Source organism: Anneissia japonica, unplaced genomic scaffold (genome assembly GCF_011630105.1).
Source record: "Anneissia japonica isolate Jap-2015-1 unplaced genomic scaffold, ASM1163010v1 scaffold2030_len652032_cov178, whole genome shotgun sequence".
Lineage (NCBI taxonomy): Eukaryota > Metazoa > Echinodermata > Crinoidea > Comatulida > Comatulidae > Anneissia > Anneissia japonica.
This window is the reverse complement of record NW_022705472.1, coordinates 605,690-626,046: the sequence shown is the minus strand read 5'-3', so window position 1 is coordinate 626,046 and position 20,357 is coordinate 605,690. Positions and strand designations below refer to the sequence as shown.

The 20,357-nt window shown below is 35.7% G+C and overlaps 1 protein-coding gene across 2 annotated transcripts; it reads left to right on the top strand.

Annotated features, from left to right (window-relative positions):
• The first annotated feature begins 5,782 nt into the window (after positions 1-5,782).
• Positions 5,783-19,526, top strand: LOC117105531 (coiled-coil domain-containing protein 57-like). 2 transcript variants are annotated; one of them, XM_033246699.1, is made up of 19 exons: positions 5,783-5,858; positions 7,501-7,979; positions 8,376-8,586; positions 9,100-9,257; positions 10,129-10,203; positions 10,621-10,821; positions 11,080-11,401; positions 11,939-12,076; positions 12,713-12,887; positions 13,055-13,231; positions 14,106-14,206; positions 15,168-15,368; positions 15,586-15,639; positions 15,992-16,087; positions 16,445-16,565; positions 17,092-17,204; positions 17,583-17,718; positions 18,318-18,554; positions 19,032-19,526. In XM_033246699.1, exons 2-19 carry the CDS (start codon positions 7,573-7,575, stop codon positions 19,250-19,252), a joined length of 3,144 nt encoding a protein of 1,047 aa, XP_033102590.1. In that variant the 5' UTR covers positions 5,783-5,858; positions 7,501-7,572; the 3' UTR covers positions 19,253-19,526. The 2 variants fall into 2 exon arrangements, with proteins under 2 accessions (XP_033102590.1, XP_033102589.1); XM_033246698.1 differs by having other exon boundaries at positions 5,824-5,964.
• The last annotated feature ends 831 nt before the right edge of the window (positions 19,527-20,357 follow it).

Sequence of the window (20,357 nt, the reverse complement as noted above, 5' to 3'; positions counted from 1 at the left end):
CATCACTGATCTCTACCTATAATAGCTACTGTATATATTTAACTGTTTCCTGGTAGAGATCAGTGGACAAAACGTGCACTTGTTGGACACGCGCTATATTCCTGGCACTGTTGTGATTAGTCAGTTGTTAAGTTTGATTGACACGCCGAAAAGGTCCATTGTGATGGTCACAAAGCCGTTTTGATACTGATCATTGGAAGAAGTTTCCCCTAGCTGTGTACCTTAAAAAAGACTACATACATTCACGACGGGAAACAGACGGAATCTACGGTAAAATGAATAAGTAGAAAAGCTTTTAAAAAGAGCATAGTTTGCAATTTGCAACAAGTAAATCAAATATGCTTAAGGAAGCAGAAGAATGAGAACAAATCAACTGTAATAATGCATACCGTGCTTGTAGTCAACAGGTTAAAATCATTGTACGTATGTTTTTCATCACGCTTTATTAACTCTACCGTTACTGAGAATTTCAACAATAGCTGGGAACAAACTGACAGAATAATGCATGCCGTGCTTGCTTGTAGGCCACGGTATGTTTTTCTTATGACGTTTTATTAAATCTATATTATCGATGATGGTCTATTTGTCTTCAAAAATAGTTGGTGCAGTTCTTTTACCCTATGACATAGCCGTGAACCTGGTTTCCATAAAAAAAATAGCTACACGTTCGCCAGTATTTTCAGTACAATCGTTACATTGGCGAGCTGTCCCTTACGCAATGGACCTTTCCGGTAAGCCCACAACAACAAAAAAAACAAACAACAAAAACACACAAATCCGCCACTTATACCCCATTCAGACTAGTATCGCATTGCGATCGGTTGTAGCAATTGCGACACCCAATCGCAAAGTAAAATCGTGTGTGAAAGCTCACCAATAGTAGTCGATATGTAATCGATATCGCAATTGTTACCCGTTGCGATTGGGTGCTACAATCTTTATTACTCTCGATTACTCGGAATCTGATCGCAACGAATCACAACGAATTCCACAGGCACTGTTTGGCTGAGGTCAGGCAACATAGGCCTAGACACCGGAGGCCTAGGCCCTAGAATGTAAAGTTTGTCTGTGGTGGTCTGAATGCGTTCGTTGATTGCGATCGGGAGTAATCAGTTTTGGATTACCACCGACTACATCGCAACCGATCGCAAGAGAGTGTAGTCTGAATAGGGTATTAATTAGCTAATTATTAATATTATGAGAATAATAAAAATGTGATTTATAACTACAATTTATTAATATAGGCCTATTTTACATAATAAATAAAAAAAAAGAATGGTGTTAAGATTTTTTTTCTGGTCAGAAATGTGCACTAAAAAAACATGCAAATTTCAATCGTGATTTTCTCCAAAAGTGACTTTTGGCGTATTCGCCGGTTAGTGGAGAACAGCGACGGGATAATGGGTAGGGCCCTTTACTGTAAATAAATACTTATGCTTATTGTTTGTTAAATATTGTTTTAAATGTATTTTCGTAAGACCGGGACTGAGGATAGGCCTACGTTAGTGCCGTAATAACGGCGAGTGTTTTCACAAGGCTTTATTAAAAATGACGTCACACCGTTGGCGGAATTTTATTGGATGATGCAATTTACCATACATTTAGCAAACGGAAGATAAGATTCGGTACCGCGGGGATATTTTTTATTCAATAATTTAAATTTAGTGCTTTGCGGCTCTCACTGATGTCAAATAATGATACTGTACTCTTTTACCCTGTAAGGGGACACGTCTCCCCACATATTTTTAAGGGGGAGGGGTTTGTCAGCCACTTTTCGACCGTAATGTAATTTCATAAGTCAAGAAGATTCCTGAAAAGTGTTGAAATGAACTGCAAGTTTGAACGAAAGGGTGCTGTACCACCAGAATACATCTTATAATACCCCTTTTACACTTCAAGCAAAACTCCGGACACAACCCAGGATTTTGCAATACCCGGTGTCTGCTCACAAACATCTGACCTATAGGCCTAATACACGACTCGAGTGGGCGCGTCTTATTATAATTTTAGAAGTATGACAAAAAGCGTGTAAAGATAAGAGTGGTTTTTGGCACAAATACATCAAAAGACAATTTTAGAAATTTTTATCTTACTGTAAATGTTAAATCACAAAAATTCTATGATTGCCGAAAATCGCTGATAGAAAATCATAAGAAATTTCTTGGCGCTTCATGCCTATGGTGATGTGATGATGATGAATTTTACTATATAAGAGTATTATTTCCAGTCATCTAGAGGTACTATTTCTCCAAATCTTCAAACCTCAGCCTAACCATGGTGGGACTGAGGGCGGTGTGGAATCATGTTTTTGAAGTAGTTAAAGTAAATTAAATACCTGTAAATCAAATGTTTTAAATTTTTATTTTCTATGGTGACGCATCTTTTGAGTTGTTTACTTGTTCTGTGCTTGGGTTAGGTAATGATCATGGCTGCCTGTAGGTTGTGAGGTGCCTAAGTATGTGGGGTGCAGGGTTTCGTATCTGCAAAGGCGCTTTATAAATGTACTGACTGGATTGGATTGTACACAGATTAATTAGATCTCTATGATTGCCAAAAATCTCCGATAAGAGATCATGAGAAATTTGTTTCCGCTTCATTTTGACTATAGTATAATGACGTAAATTACGTACCACAACGGTTTCGACCTTTATCAAAGGTCATCATCAGGCTGTCTCTTATACACATCTAGATGTGTATAAGAGACAGTTATCAGGTGATTTTATCAATAGAATAAAACTATAGGGTCTAATATGAACAATGGAAGGTGGATGCTCCCCATGCCACGATATACAATACATAATAAACAACTATATGAAGTTGTTAAGTTGCCTGTCCTGGGGCGCACTATGATTTTTGTTCACAACCTGGTAACACTGAAATTCGATGCCTGAACTTATTAGCACTTTGCTACTCCATTATTGACATAACATCATTAACAATAATACTCCAAGACCTGGATCTCTATATTGCTTAAATGCGGTCAACAGAATATTTTCCTGTAGGCATATATATTAATACAAATATATTAATAGAAGACAAACAACACTTTACAAACTAATACACTTTATTGCTACAAGAACTTTCGACTACACAATGGTCTTTTATCAGGTGATTTTATCAATAGAATATAACTATAGGGTGTAATATGAACAATGGAAGGTGGATGCTCCCATGCCACGATATACAATACATGAACTTGTTAAGTTGCCTGTCCTGGGGCGCACTATGATTTTTGTTCACAACCTGGTAACACTGAAATTCGATGCCTGAACTTATTAGAACTTTGCTACTCCATTATTGACATAACATCATTAACAATAATACTCCAAGACCTGGATCTCTATATTGCTGATCATCAATTGCAAGTTGATACTAAAGTCAAATTACCGAGTGATTATTCAATCAGATTTAAAATTGGGTAAACACATTGAGCTCATGCTCCAAAAAGCTATTACCGGTACTGTAACAAAAAGTTATTACTGCTTCGTAAACAAGCTGAATCAAACATTCAAGAACTTGTGTATAAAGGCTACATTTGCCTTATATTGAGGAATGAGAAGACATGGACATTTTGGTAAATCTACGGCTAGATTTAATAAAAGCCCCCTTCCTTATCTCACAAAATTAATAAACTCATAAAATACGAAAGTATAATACATACTCCAAGTATTGAAATACACGCCATCGTGTTGGGATTCAATATTTCGACATTAATTATGTCATCATCAGGAATGAAAAATTATCCATATTAGCAAGCTTATATGCACTAGTACCAAAAGTGTTTAACCAATCAAAACATTACTGTACCTCTAGTGGGTGACATAGCAGTGATTTAAACAAAAGATCAAAGCATTCTTACTCTAATGATCAAAGATACCTACAAAAACAAAGAAAGCTCTTTTGAAGCTCTGAGCCCATTGTTAAGCAAAGGGTGTAGTCTACGTATAGCGAACGCTTCTTTAAACAATAGGATAGACCAGTTTCGGGAGCTGTCAATAATGCTAGTACTAGAAAATATTAAACCTAATTTATTACTTACATTAAAGACGACATTATCATTTTCAAGTATACCCTGTAATCCTAAAACAAATTGGGAATGCCTCACAGTTTTTTAACATGATCAAATATAACACTATCAGATCGTGAAGAATGTTCTTTAAGTCTAGTTATTAAGCTCTGTCTTACCAATAATAGTGATTATATTTGTAAGACAGATAGGTGCTTAATAACTAGACTTAGAGGAGATAGGGGAAGTTACGCGGTGGCCAGGGGAGGATTTAGGGGGGAGGGCCGGCCCCGCTTTCCCCCTCCTTTTTGGGAGGAAAAAAGGGGAAAAACGAAAAAAAAAAAAAAAAATGAAAGTCCAGAACGCCTCAAATGTCATTTTCGGGCGTCTAAAACACAAAAATTTCGCGGGGGCCTCTTAGGACAGTGTTGTCTCGATCGGTTTAACTTTCGTCCCCCTTTCGGCATCCCCCCTCCCTTTTGGACATCTCCGGATCCGCCCCTGTTGGCGATTAGCAGAATTAATATAAAAAAGAATTCTTTCCGTTCATTGCGAAGGTACAGTACACAGCTTATGAAGTATTTGAGTGAGACTTCAGACTATAAGGCTTGTTTACACAATGACGAATACAATCAACGATAAAAAGTTAAAAAGCAATTGTTCATATAGAAAATAAAAGAAATAGGATAAGTTTTCACTCTAGCACGATTCGATAACGATTGATCGTGTCATACGATAAAAAAAAATAATTTCACAAATCAAATCAAATGATGTCATCATGAGAACAGGGGCGGATGCAGCCCGGTAAGAAAGAGGGGTGTGAATGTCCGAACTAAGTGACAGTCGGAGGAAAGAGCCCATGATAGGTGTGCAAGGGGAGATTCTCCCTTAAACCTATAGCATCTTCATTAATTTGAGTTGATATTTTATTGATTTTTAATATTTAGCATGGTAATTTTCTGATAAGCTTTACAAAACAATTTTTTTACAAAAAAAAAAAATAGAGGGGGTGTACACCACCTACGCCCCCTCTAAATCCGCCACTTAGAGAAAACGAAAAAAAATATTTTTCACTATTTTATCGTTTTTCCATGATTATAATGTCATTTGATTAAAATATTTTTTTATCGTATACGCGATAAATCGTTATCGAATCGTGCTAGTGTGAAGACGTCTTATATTTATTTTATTTTCTATATAAACAATTGCTCATTAGCTTCGTATCGTTGATTGTTATCGTCATAATGTAAAACAGGCCTTTTAAGGAACTTATGAGTTATGAACAAGGGTAAATCAATTTCCCTGTAAGGATTTTGAGTTTTATCTTTCGAAATATAGTAAGAAATTTGACTGAAACTACGTTAAACTTGTTTTGCAGGAGCCTAGTGGTTGAACCTCAAGAGCATTTGCGCAGACTTGGAACGCTATGTGTTCTTGAAAGGATTTCTTTTTTTAACCGAGCACTCATTGCGACCTACGGTCGCGTTGCGTTCTTCATAGAAATAGTAGAGTATTTACGAAACAGGACGAAGAACGCAACGTGACGTTTTTTAATGACGATCTGTTCAGGCTGCTACCGACAATCTGCAGACGGCGTTGCGTCGTCTAGCGCTCAGAGGGAATATCAATAGGTAATTTTCGATGCACGACGTTAACTTTAACATTAGTACCCAACATGTACGTTGAGCACGTAAAATCCTGAAATTAACGTACTCCGCGCAAAGCAAGATGACTAAATTATGACGTCATCCGTTAACGTTAGGTTAACGTCGTGCACGGGAACCAGTGCTCTAATAAGTGGACATCGTTGGTGGCGCCAACAACATAAACAAAAAGCACTCGTTTTCAAAAAGTATGTCGCTTGCCGTCGCTTGCTTTCTGGATGAAATCAAAGAAATTATTATGGTGGCGTAGGCCTAGCAGATTAGATAGATATTAAGCCTAGGCTAAGCCTACAGGTAGCCTTTCTATTGTTGAATTGAATCCATTATCGTCTCAGTTACAGGACAAGGCCTACGCCTTCTCTACATACTAGGCCGCCTAATCCGACCTTAATTAGGCCCGGGCCTACCAACCGTACTTGTTGGTAGCTGCCTAAGTAAGCTAAGGGCCTACTCTAGGCCCTACTTACTTCAACAATACTACTAACTAGGCCTAGCCTAGCTAGCCTAGGCTCTGATAACTTAGTAGCCTGGCCCTATGCCAAGGGAGGAAGGCGAGGCCTAGCTAGGCCCTGGGCATTCATTTACGAGGGCCAACAATAAGCCAGTGTAGGGCTAAGCAATTATAACTCCATGGGCTAAGAATGTCGTGACAATGGACTAGGCCTAGTAGCCCAGTTAGTAGTAGTAGTAGTATACCAGAATACCTGTATACCATTACAACCTAGCCTAGGCCTAAATTTCTATACGATAATTTAAGCCAGGCTAAGCTCTCACGTCTTGCCCTTGAATGTACCTGGTCCTTGAATAAAATTTACATACCCCTACATAAAATTAAAGTCTGCTGAGCATAATTTTCTGAATCAGTCGGCCTGTCTGGAAAATTTGGTACATCGAACCAATTTTGGATTCCATATTAGCTGCTAAAAGTATTCTGCATGATAAGCTAAAATCGATCAGGCTTTAGTAAATTGCAACTAATGTCTTTTTAGTATATAATGTTATTCTTTTTTGTTTTCAATACCGTAAAACCTCGAATTGAAGCCCAGAGGGCTTAAACTCAGAAAAAGCCCCCCCCCCCCTCTCTTAATTTTGCAAACTTAGCCTCGAAGGGAAGCCCATGAGCTTTTTTCAAGGTAGCATAGGCTACTGGTCGAAATAGTACAATGCATACACTGTACATGAATTTCAAAAACAAAATAAATTAAAAACAAGCTTGGTTTATACAGTAGTTTAGGTGACTTCACTGCATGATAAAGATTGAAGTTACAGTGGCCTTATTTAATTTCCAGAATTTACAGCATTCATTTTGAAAAGAATCCCCCTGTTTACTTTGCAAAAGTAGCCTTGAAAAGAAGCCCATTCAAATTTTGCTAAAAAAGAAGCCGAGGGCTTCAATTCAAGGTTTTCCGGTGTTACATCATAAATATCTCCTCTTTTATTAAATTATATGTTTTCTGCAATTACTATAATTTATGGCCACCAAAATTATGACAGTTAGGATGATATTTTTGCTTCGCAGTAGCATGTCAGCAGTCAGAAGCTCTTACTTTTGAATGAAAATCCAAAAAGGCAACTTTCGGAGTCGATTTTCATATAGTTCATTTAGGCCTAGATCTATGTTGGAGAATACTAAAAAAAGATTTCCAACTTGCCCCAAACTCGCCTCTTACAAACATTCCCACAGAACCTACAAACTCACTCCCTTACAAAGTCGCCTAGTTACTAATATAGTTTATTTAATAAGGTAGGTTGACATATGGCCTAGCATACCTGAGAAGGAAAGAAGCTCTCGATGTCCTCCGTCTTGATAGCTTTATTTTTCTTTTATAGATGCCCTGTTGATGTGGGGATTCTTCAATGATAAGTTGATTTTGATTTAGAGTTTTCATTTCTTGGTGAACAATGGCTGCAGATCCTAAGGTTGTCCCACTTCAAAATTTACTGGCGAAAAAAGAACAAGAATGGAAAGAATTACAAGAATTGAGGGCACAGTCATTAGAGGAAGCTTTCAAAATTAAGGACAAACAACTACAAGATGAAAGACTGAAGTTTCAAGAACTTAAAGAGGACTTTAAATACAATTTGATGCTTTTGCAAGAGCGAGATCAAGAGCTAACCAAAACTGAGGTTTTGCTGCATAAAGTGAAAAATGCTGTCAATGAAAAAGTTGCAGAGATCAGCAGTCTCAAAATTCAGTTGGATGAGATGAAGATGAGTGTTGCCAGAGAAACAAAGGCAAGGGTAGATCTCCAAGCCCACTACCAACAGAGATTGAAAAGCAGAGAACAGGATCTACTGCGTATCAAAATGTAAGTTTAAAGTCCTATTCAGTCATTTAATTAATTTTATGATCAAAGACCGACAGATGAATATAAATTATTGATTGTAATTGGATTGATTGGTTACATATTAGCATAATTTGTTAAATAATCAAAATGATAAAATATGGTAAATACACACCTCTAGACAACTGCTACTGTAGTCCCGGACTACACCCATTTAAAAAAAATCAGCACAATAATGCTGCGAGTTAGGGGCTATTTATCACATACTCTACGTCACTACACACGATTCCTTAAGTCTAAATGGATAAAATCAATTTTTTATGTGTAGTCATTCAAGAATCTTTCAAAAGCTTTAAAAAACCTACTGCAAATATTTTGTAATAAATTCCACCATACTTCATTTGTTTTTATACTTTGTAGTGCTAATGAGTCCGAGGTTAAAAAAGAACGCGACAACATTGATGACTACAAAAGGAGCCTGCAGCGGCAACTTCAAGAACTGGAAGAAGAGCTTGGAATCCAGAAGCAAGAACTTGCATTTGAAATGGATGAAGTGCTAAAAAAACGGGAGAAAGAATGCCGGAAGAAGGTAGATGAGATGAGCTCATCTCTACTGGCCTACGAAGTGAAAGTAATCATAAATGTTATATTCTTGCCAAGTCTTCCACAGTTATACATTCTTTGTACATTATCTATTTGATTTACTATTTAACCTGTTTTTGAAAGGAATTGAAATAAACATATCAGTTTATAATCAAATTCAGTATGTTAAAATTGGGAGGATTTTGATATTAATAGATGTACTATTTTGATATTAATAGATGTAATGAATTAAAACTTTTCCTTGTCCCCGACAGGGATCCAAGCAGGGGTTCACAGGTCCCTGATGGGGGTCCTTTTCCCCCTGGACCCCCGCTAGCGCCGCGCCTGGCAACAGGTCATTTTTAACGATGATCTGTTCAGGCTGCAACCGACAATCAGAAGGCGGCATTGCGTATTCTAGGACTCGCAGGGAGCGGAGCTGGATAATTTGGCCAACAGTCGTACGATGCAGTGAGTGCCCAGCTTTAGTGAATAAGTAGTCTGTAAAGATTTTTACACATTACAAATTCATTCTCTTTTTATAAAAAAATTTGATTTGTAGGTTAAATTATTAAGCAGAGAATTAGAATTAGTTCGACAAGAGAATAAGAAATCCTCAAATCATCTACAAGATGCTGATGCACATAGGATGGAAAGAGAAAAACAATTGAAACAAAAGGAATGGGAATTAGAAGACATGAAAGGAATGAAAGATGCCAGGTAAGATACAAAAAAAACCTTTTCTCTTAATCTATATAAGGGCATGTAACATCTATATAAGGGCATGTAACATCTATATAAGGGCATGTAACATCTATATAAGGGCATGTAACATCTATATAAGTGTATGTAACATCATCAATAATGAAGAATGCACTGCTGAGCAAGACTTTTTTATACCTTGTTTTGTGAACTTTTTTTTAAAGATTGTCAAGAAGAGGGGGGTAAAAAATAACAGTTTTTCTTATTTAGCAAATAGTTTTGCCAAAAACATCCAAATGGAGGAGAAAATAAAAATAAAATTTTATTGGTGAATGTAAATAGTGTAGTAATTGGATGGTTAAATGGATTATAAATTAGGAATAAATAATTAGGAAGAAATATACATATATTATTTTTGGAGATTTCAGGGCAGTGGTGGGTGTAGTAAAAAATAAATAACAACTTTTTTCTGAAATTTCCTTTTTTATGGCGACGGGTGCACTAAAACCTAATAAGGTATAAAAAAAAGTCTCATTTGATAATGAAGAATGCATTAATATAATGTGATGGTTGAATATACTGCACAAAGTGTTTTCTTGACTGGAATTGAGTAAGTTTTCACACCAACTAAATCCACCCCCCCCCAACTCCCCCTATTTGTTGGCTTAAATATTTACAGCATTTTCTACTCAATTGATTGGCAAAAGCCAACTTTGCCTGGAAAGATAACTACATTGTGAAACATAATGTAGCATATGGAAATAATTAATAGTTTTTAATCATACACACAGTTTTTCTCATGTTACTGGCTACATAATCTGGTTTTTTAAGTGAATGAAACATTTATATTTGGCAAGGTGATATTATTTAATTTTATATACTTTTAAAGGATCTCTGAATTGGAGAGTGAACTGCAATTAAAGGAGGCAACTGTTAAGAAAGCGTTAGAAGATTATCAACGAAGGTAAGATAGCATAGATACTCAGACAATTCCATTGTGCTTGTAAACATTTTCATGCACTGCTTTCATAAGTCTTTATGCTTTGTTTAATAATACTTTAGCAGAGGATCAGCATTAGATCATCACAACATGGGGTTTTCTAGCATGGTAGGCAGGCTCAACACATTAGGTTTTGCTGTCGGGCTGCACATGGTATTCACTCTAATTCCAATTATCCTTGCTCTGATCTTTTTTAATGTCCATCCATATGTCATTACACACAAAAAACTAATTATATAGCTGCATATATCCTGCTGTACTTAAAGTTCTTCCTTTTTGTATCCATTTTATGAATGTTATAAATTTGTGTTAATATATATATATATATACTGTCTCTTATACACATCTAGATGTCTTCTATTTTTTGTCTTCTAATTATAGACATGCAGAGCTTGATAGATATGCAAGAGAAAAGGAAGCGGCTGTATCTGCTATGAAATCTAGTCAACATGAAATGGAACAAAAACTGAAACATCAACTGAGAGAACTACAGACACAAGTTGAGGCTTTGCAAGTGGAGAAGAGAAGAATGGAATGGTCCAATGCTGATACAGTTCAAGAAAAAGATAACCTCATCAATAGGTTACTGTACTAGACAATTTTATTTGACAGCCTTAGTTTTAAAATCCTGTATGCTTATGGCAATTGTATGTGGATTGCACTCTCTGTCCGGAAATCCATGGAACGTTGTATATTATGCCACAACAGTTTTATTTGATTAGTTCTCTCCACCAGATAATTCCTAATTGGTTCTTTTTTTTTTTTTTGTTTACTACTACCTCATCAGAGTATTCTTATTAAAAATATGTAATCACTGGTTGCTTTTTTGTGTTTGAAAAGGCTTCAGAATGAGGTATCAGATGCCAAGTCACATTCAGATCTCCATCTTGCTAAGATCTCTAAGGATGTAGTTGCCAAAGATCTTGAGATCCAAGCTCTGAAAGAAGTCCAGGATGCTCTGCGAGGGGAACTTGCTCAGAGGAGAGAAGATGTGGAGAGGTACAAAAAAGAACTATCATTAGCCCTGGAAAGAGAAACTGCTAATGAGAGATCAAAAACACAGCTTGATCTTGACTGGCAGAGAAGGTGTGAAGCAGCTGAGAGGAATCAGTATGCCAGCTCAGAGGATCTTGTAGAGAGGTTATCCAGAGCAAGACAAGAGGTAGAGTATTAAGATTAGTTGCAGTCATGAGGTCGGAGTTTAAATCACTTTTTTTACAGTTTTTAGGAGGACGAGCTGTTTTTAAATCAATTTTAGTTCTGGAATTGACAATTGGTAAATTCTAAGGTAATATTCCTGCATGCTGTTCTCCATTCTGATCTCTCATTGGTCTGTTTCAAACCAAGCAGTAGACCTGTGCCTCTGCCTTCAGCTCCACCTTCTCTTCCTGTCCTCTCTGATGAATGGATAAAGCTTGTTAATGAGTAAGTTGAATGTGCCTGCAAGGCCCTCAGATGCCAACTATTTTCAAGCAGAGGCAGGGGTGAACTTGGTGTCTCACTCACAGACCAAGCACAACAATTCATGTTTTTATGTACAAGGTATATATTACAATTTTTCTCGCTAGTTAATTTACATTCACAGACATACAAAATTAATCAAATTAAATAAACTGCATGGTATATTATTGTAACACATACAAGCTCCAAATCATCTATATTCTAATTATGTTTAGAACATGTTTGTTTACTTTCTCAGGGGGAAGCAGTAATAAAGGAACAGCAACGTGAACTGGACCAAAAAAGTGATTTAATTCGGGCCCTTACAAGGCAGCGTGACCAGGCCTTTGCCACACTAGATAAGCATGGTTTAACTGTGCAACATAACTTGGTCCCCGTAAGTTTTTCACAAAAACATGCAAGCTATAAATACTTCTAAGAATATTACTTTATTTATTTAAGTTAATATGACTTTATAAGGTACTGTGATGCTTTGAACTGTAATACCATTCTGATGACTGTATTTACCCTAAATATTCCACAAAAGCTTAAATTCCCCTCCCAACACCAAATAATCACTCACCTGAACAAATTCAGGCATTTGTTCACCTTACTGTACCATTATAACAAGTACCAAGATAGTATCACTAATTAATAATGCGATAAGGCAACTTGTCTTCATTCAAACATACAAACATTCTAGGTCTCTGTCATGTGATTGGCTCTGATGAACCACATCAATAAGTTTTACTTACAATAAATTACAATTTTCTGTAGGCCACATTGATTTTCAACAGCTTTACAAGCATGAAAACTTTTCAAACTTTTAAACATTAACTATTAAAGATGTTAGAATACAAAAACGAATAAAGTTAAGCTTATTTTTAATAATTCATATTTTGGAGACTAGCTTTAATTAGGTAAATAATTTTAAAACTTGGGGGTTTTTACACCATGGGAAATAATTTCATAATAGATTTAAGTTTTTCATTACTGGAGTTATTTTGAATGAATCCATTTTTGTTCCAATTAGGAAAATGGATTGAATCCGGATGAAGGATCGTCGGTGGAAGACCTAAAGCAGCAAAACGAAATGTTAAAGAATGCAATCTCAAGTATGCGACAGGAAATGGAACAGCTGGGCAAACAAAGTCTACAGAAACAGCCACTAGAGGGCAGTTTATCAAATGATGGACCTATATCAGAAGGTAACATGATTCAAAACAAACATTTAGTTTCTTTTCTACGTAAAAACATTATATATATTTTGCAAAAAAAATAAAAGCTTATTACAAATTATATTATTTTAGGTCGGTCAGGTTTGGAAAATCTTTTGACTTACTGTATCATTTAATTATGTTGCCTTACCTTTCAGAATATGTTAAAATGATAGAGAAGGAATGCAGGGATTTGAAAGTCAAGAACAGGGCACTAAATGATAAAATCAACTTGGCTGGAAGATCAAAAGAAAAAGGGAATGATGGGATTATTCCTCCATCAGTGGACAATGCTTATATCCGACATCATATCCAATCATTGAATGATACTATCGGTAAGGATTTTCTTGAAATTTAAAGCCAGGCACTCACTGCATTGTGTGACGGATGTACGACTCCAAATCTGCTCCTCGTGAGCGATGACGATGTGATGACTTCTGATTTCCAGTGGCAGCGTGAACGCATTGTCACTGAAAAACCATTCGTTGCGTTCCACATTGAATCGCGTTGGCTGATGACCGTTGGATGCAGGGAGTGCCTGACTTTACACAGTAAACTTGTAATACCGTGTTTCTGTGTGCTAACCAAGTCAGCGAGCTATCAATTTTAGCGAGCTATTAGGTTAGGTTAGGTTATCAGGTTAGGTTTAACAAGCTATCAGGTTTAGGCCTGGCTTTCCTTCACTTTCTGTTAAAATCATTAAATATGAAATTTCATTTTTCTTCAGTAAAGTCACATTATAACTTATGATGTTCTAAGTAAGTTAAAAGACTGGGTTGAAAAAATAATGAGAAATGAAAAGTAGGAAAACCTGCTGCCCAGTGCCTCTAATCCTGTTGTTCCAAAGATTAATATTAAACCATTATATTTTAAGGAAAGAATAAACATTGTTATGCCTATTAAAGTGTTATTGTAATACAAAGTGTAGTTGACCATCAATGCAATATAATAATAATAATAATAATCATTGTCAACTTATATAGCGCATAATGTAAAATACTTCTATGCGCTAATAGAGCAGGAAGTGCGATAAATTATTAAAAGTTTCACCTAATAAATAAATAAATGAATATCAACAATAAATATAAATATACTATTACAATGTTAAGTTATGAATAATTTGAAATACAGTAATATCCATGCAATAGCACTTCCAACCTGAAAAATAGCTGTGAAAAATAATTGTTATAATCATTTTCTCATTTTTAGGAACCCTTAGGACTGAGAAGTTAGGCCTCACAGCTCAACTGAAAAAACAACAAATCCGAATAACTAGCCTAGAGTCCAGACTTTCGCAAGTGTCACAACAGGTATGTACGTAATAATGGAATTATATTACTGAATTACAATGTATTACAAACCTTTTTTTCATACGTAACTTTTTGCATTTTAATGATATTTTATCTTTTAATAATGTTGTATTTTGTACATTTTGTAGATCACTCGCAATTCAGTTATATTTTATAGTTTTGGTAATAAAAACAGAATGAATGAATAACTATTTTTCTATACTGTAATTATATATTGATACTGGTTACCACATCTTTTTTAAGGTACATACCCTAATCTGGAAAAAATGAATCTTATTTGCATTCCCAAAATTTGGAAGGGCCATCAGATTTTTACTCTTCCATTCCCTCATTAAATGGACTGTCCACTTATATAATATGAATTGGATAAAAATTTCTAATAATTTGCAGTGATGACTATATTTCAGAAATTTATGTATTTTTACAATTTATGTATTTATAAAAATTGATAAACTTGTCAAAATTATGGAATGTGCTTCTGTGTTTACCTACCTTGCCTTACAATCCAAAATAAAAGAAATAAAAGCCACATAATGAGACTTAGTTGTAAGGCATCAAAGAGACATACCGGTAGTTATAGAGCATCAAGGGTTCCAAACAATTAGCTGTCTCCTGAACTCCCCACACCACAACAGTCCCAAATGATCAGCTCATTATTCTCCAAGCCTCATAAAAAGACTTGGTTATAGCGTATCAAGGGTTTCAGAATTGCCTTCCACTCCGCATTCCTCACAAAGGGACTTGATTATAAAGCAATGAGGGTTCATATTGGTTAGGGGACCCGGACTCCAAATGGTAAGTTTTTCACTCCCAAAGACTCATAGAGAGATTTGGTAATAGAGCATCGATAGTACAGTACTAAATGAAGTGCTACGATGGTGGAATCACCAATACTGTAATGGTACCCGCAGTCATATCAGCAGAAAGTGGATTAATGAAACAATTAACATTTTCTTACAAGCCTACTACAAAGCAAGCAGAAGTTGACCAACTTCAGTATGACATCTCAACTCAAATGAGACGTCATGCTACCGAGGTTGCGTCATTCAGGCAGAGAATCGCTGATTTGGAGTTGGAACTTGCAGAGACACGGCGGGAAGCTGATGAATACTACAAGGGAGGACTTCAGACTAACCTTGAAGCCATGGCTCTTGGCAATCAGGTAATAATGGAAGTGAAGCTGAAATTATGTATGTCAATTTACTTATTATACCCATCCTAGGCACATTGTCAGCTAACCCCAGACCTAGCTTAAATCTAGTTTGAATCTCATGCCTGGCTTGTTCACACTACCTATGTTAACCTAACTTATTATTTTCAACTATTAATTTGCTCTAAGGAAATCTACATTAAAGTTTAATAAATTATCCACATTACAGGTATCAGCACTTAAGATGGATATTGCTGCCAAGCCACACGTGATACCTCACCAGGTAAGTTTAAAAAAAATGCTAGTGTTAATAAACTGCAATAAATAAATATGTGTTACCATTTGTATACATACGGTAAATATCGGTGGTTAGTTAAAGTAGGTAGACTTACAGGATATCTGTAAGTCTATGATGCATATATTTAATTTAATGTTATCAACAAAGCGACAAAACTAGCTTGTAGTTGTTCAATCAATTGATCGTTCCATTTATATGGCGCCATTCCAAAAAAGGTGAATTAAAAAATGTGCGTTGAGTAGTGATTTAAAAATGTGAAGTGAAGGTGGGTTTATTCCAGAGCCTAGGTCCAGCAGTGCTCTGCATGTATTTATCTTTGTTATATTCTTTCATATAGTCTTCATTTGTTGGTGAACTTCAGAGGGAGGTTGAACATCTAAGGAGACAGCTGACCACCAGACTATCACACAAAGGGCCTACAGGAGACAACTTGGTAAGGAAAACTAACTGCTTCAATGTAATAATTTATTTATGCAGTTTCTTCCAGGAAGCTTTACTAATTAAGAATAATTGCCTTGTATGCACATATGTTTTAAAAATATATAAATACTGTATTTGATGCCACATGCGATCTACATCATGTGACTAAAATATATGTTTTCTTGCTACAAAACAATATAACTATGATTACATACATACAGTATATACTTTTTCTTCTTAGCAATATACTTTTTCCCCTGAAGATGTATGATTAGCTGCTCAGTACATTTTGTGCAAACTAACATCGCACTATCAACAGTAGTACATTAAATCTAAAAAATGTATCTTGGCATTCCTTTTTTCAACTTAGCTGAGAGAAAAGTTAAGATCTGCTGCCAAACACATTCAACAATTAGCCAAAGAGCGGCAGCAACTGATAGAAATGGGGAATAAATTGAGAGCAGAACTCAACAAGTATCGACCGAGTAAAGGTAATTTCAACCACTTAGTCAATGAAATTATCATGAAATCAATCTGTAAATAATTCATTTTGATATAACCATTTAATGTTCTTGGCTTTTTCTCAATCAACCTAGATGATTTCACCCAATTTTCACAATGTTTATTATTACTGCTTTAGCGATAAGGGCGCTAAACATTGGTCATGTGTCAATATTTTTTTTCTTTGCCTTTGAATGACATTCCCAAGGCAAGAACAAAATTGTATGGAACTACTGAAACTGACCTTTATGGTGATTATCTCGAATATTATCTCACCAAGGATGCATCTCATTTTGTAGGGAGACCTCACTAAGTCCCTATTACTTCACAATATTATTATTATTAGACATATATTCAGTTACCAATGACTAGCGTGCCTAGTATGGTTAAACATACACATAGATTACAGCAACTGTCAATTTCCCTTGTCATTGGCTATATAGGCCTACACACATGCATCATAATTAGAATGATACTTGTAAACAATGATATAATAATGTGAGAATGTTTACGTAGATACATCTGAGAAGAGGTATGGGCAGCCAAAGCTTTCAACAAAGCAGATGAAGGATACATTCCAAAGAAAATTGGATGATGTTGAGCTTCTCCAGTATCAGCTTACTATGAAGGCAAGTATTGACAAAGAGTATAAAACTGCAAGAGGTCTGACTGCCCTGATTTTGTATGCAGGCAATGGAACGCTAAAAGTACTGCCACAAAATAGGGGCGCCCTACACATAATTTAGAAGCTCGTATACGTTGCTTGACTCTTTAAAAGGTCGCGCCCCTTCATGGAAGTACTTTTTGCATTCCAACGAATCCCCGGCAGTTGGACCTCTTGCTGTTTTATATTCTTTGGTACTGATGATAAAGATTCCAAGAATTATGTACCTAAATAAATAATAATAAAGAACACATATAAATTTGATGCCAACATTTATGTAACTAGTTCTGTTCCATTGAAGTAGAAAATTGATGTAATTTACAGTTTATCTTATATCTTGTAGGAACTGCAATATGCAAATAGGGGTTTACACCATGATGAAACACATGCTGAGGTAGTACAGGTGGAGCTGAGTTCATCCTCCGCATCAACATCCATACAGGAGAATGAAGAGGATAGGGAGCAATCATCATTCTTAGGTATGTTTTTTAGATGGTGGTGGTGATGATGTTGTGAGCAGCTTAGCTCAGTTGGCTTAACTGGTGGTAGCCACTGTGTGTGCGCTGAACCGTGGAGATCTTTTGTACCCGGGTCAATTCCATTCACTACTTTTATGTTTCAGCACACACGTTTAAGAATGCAGTACACTCCGTCGAAAAGAGTAGGAAATTGTCTCCCAGAGTACTGGCCAATCACCACCTGAAAATAAGTCTTCAGACTTTTTTTGGTTATCCTTGGTATTCACACATAAGTCCAATGTTAATAAATACTTATTCTAGTGCATAATGTGTTATATAATTTAATTAAACTTTTTTAAACATTAGTTATTGATGAAGGCATAATGAAAGAAAATTTTATAGCAGTCTTAACATACAACAAACACTTTCACAATATGATTACATATATCCAGTAAAAGTAGTGTTTAATAAAACTGTTTCTGTTTCAAATCATTTGATAATTTCTATTTGTTGAATAATACATGAATGAACTGATTATTAAAGATTGTAAAATCTACCTTGAAATATGGAATCATCCATTCCAGCAGCTTCATTACCATATCCATATCCTATGGTTATAGTTCCAGATAGACTCGAGAGGGACCAATCACAGCATGGACCTAGGTTTGCAGAAGCCAGTGACCAATTACAGCAAGGAACTAGGCCTATGGTAGCTGGTGATGCCACGATGTCAAATAGGGATGGACAGACTCCCCTACCTATGTCAACATTTGGAGAAGAGTCTCTAAAGGATGTATGGCAGTTATTGGATGATGGGATGACATTCATGCAAAGTCCAATGCCTACAAAACGAGATTGTAAGTTAAAATATTTTTAACAAATTCATTTACTATTTGGAAAGTATATAATTTCTATCTTGGGAGCTGATGTGCCAAATACCCAATAAAAAAAACCAAAAAAATAGCAACTTGTCACTCCTAATAACTTCTATAAAATGATATGATATGATAGATGTTCGTCACACTGCTTGTGTACTTGGGCAAGACAATTTATCTTCATTTAACTCTCTTCACCCAGGAGTATAAATGGGTACTAGAAGGTACCCATTCAGAATTAAATTGGTAGGGCTAATTACACGAATGAACTAGGAAAACTCCCCAGGAAGCCCGTCGTTTATGATTGATTCTGTATCTAATGACTAACGAAAAAAGCGCCTTGAGCTGTGTTTCCATAATTGGATATGTGTACTATATAAATGTTATCAAATAAATAAAATTTATTGTTTTATCATTGTATAATATAAGAATCTCAATAAGAACATTTTCGTTTTGTAGATGAGAATGATACAAGGCAGGACTTCAATCAGTTTACCCATGAAGCGCCTGCACACCTTGACATCCAAGGAGAAGGAAAGCAATTACAGCAAAAGCCTGTCGCTGAAAAAAGATTAATTTCAAATAAAGTGACGGGAAAAGTGCAACAGAAACAATCAAAAACAACTAAAATACGAAATTATAATATTAAAGATGATCGTGATGTGAACAAAGCAATGTAACTCAATGGACCTAGTCAAGTGACATAGAAATTTGTGATCTGTGATAACCACAGAACAGCGCCACACCCACTACATCAGGAGATAACCCAATTTTTTTTTTCTCAAAGTGTATGTGCATTATCTAAAATGCACATGGGCCAGTGTCGTACACAGGACCAAAAGCTTCTAATACAGTATTAGAATAAAAGATATGTGGAAACTTCACGCATAAAAGCTTTGTCTAAACATCTGTGTTAAGCTATTTACTATGTAATAAAATTCTTTTTTAAAGTAAGTTTGTTCATATTTATTGCTTTTCTTTCCAATTGTTAAAAATTTCACTGAACGCTTTGCACTACCATAAACAAATTTCAAATAAAAACCTAGAGAAAGCAAGGGGATACAAGTAAGACGAGACTTTATTTATACCTGGTCTAGCCGCAGCCCACAAATAATGATTTGAATAAAAATAAAATCTTATTTTTGGCCAATTACCACACCCACCACCATGAAGAATGAAATTTAGGAAAATAATAAGTTTTTCTTCCTTTTTACTATGCTCACAGCTGCATTGAAATCTCCTAAAATAAGATATGTATATTTCTTCCTAATTATGTAAATATAAAGTATTTAACCGACTGTTTACATTCACCAATAAAATAATTTTTTCTACTCCGTCTAAATAAGAATACAAACTTTTACTTTTATTTTTTTTCTGCTCTCCTCTGATCTTTAAAAAGTCAATTTTAGTATATAAAAAATTCTCACCTAAAGCGGAAAATAAACCACTTCTCACAGTGTCATTGTGTTGAACGTGTTTTGGGAGCGGTCCATGTCTACTGTAGCAGTCATAGAGAGGTGTTTTGTATGTTCCCATTATTCCACGACTGGGGCTGAAATGAACCGGAGCATCGGGGTAACCCCCCACTCTTTCCAAAAATGCAATAGCACACAAGCCAGATTTTTACAGTAATCTTGGAAAACTTGTTTTTACTAACCAAAACCAGCACCAATGTTTAGGCTGTTAGTTAGCAGCACCTCTGCCTTACCGCTTGGCCACTTGACTCGCCCAATACTAATATTAGCCCAAGGGCTTGTATCCTAAGTGGTCCCTAAACGAAAAAAA

What these genes read in the sequence shown, in the direction of transcription:
- LOC117105531 (XM_033246699.1), top strand. Translation starts at nt 7,573, where the DNA reads ATGGCTGCAGATCCTAAGGTTGTCCCACTTCAAAATTTACTGGCGAAA. An exon ending in TACTGGCCTACGAAGTGAAA is followed by an intron (nt 8,587 to 9,099) that starts GTAATCATAAAT and finishes TTTGATTTGTAG; the next exon opens with GTTAAATTATTAAGCAGAGA. An exon ending in CACACGTGATACCTCACCAG is followed by an intron (nt 15,640 to 15,991) that starts GTAAGTTTAAAA and finishes TCTTTCATATAG; the next exon opens with TCTTCATTTGTTGGTGAACT.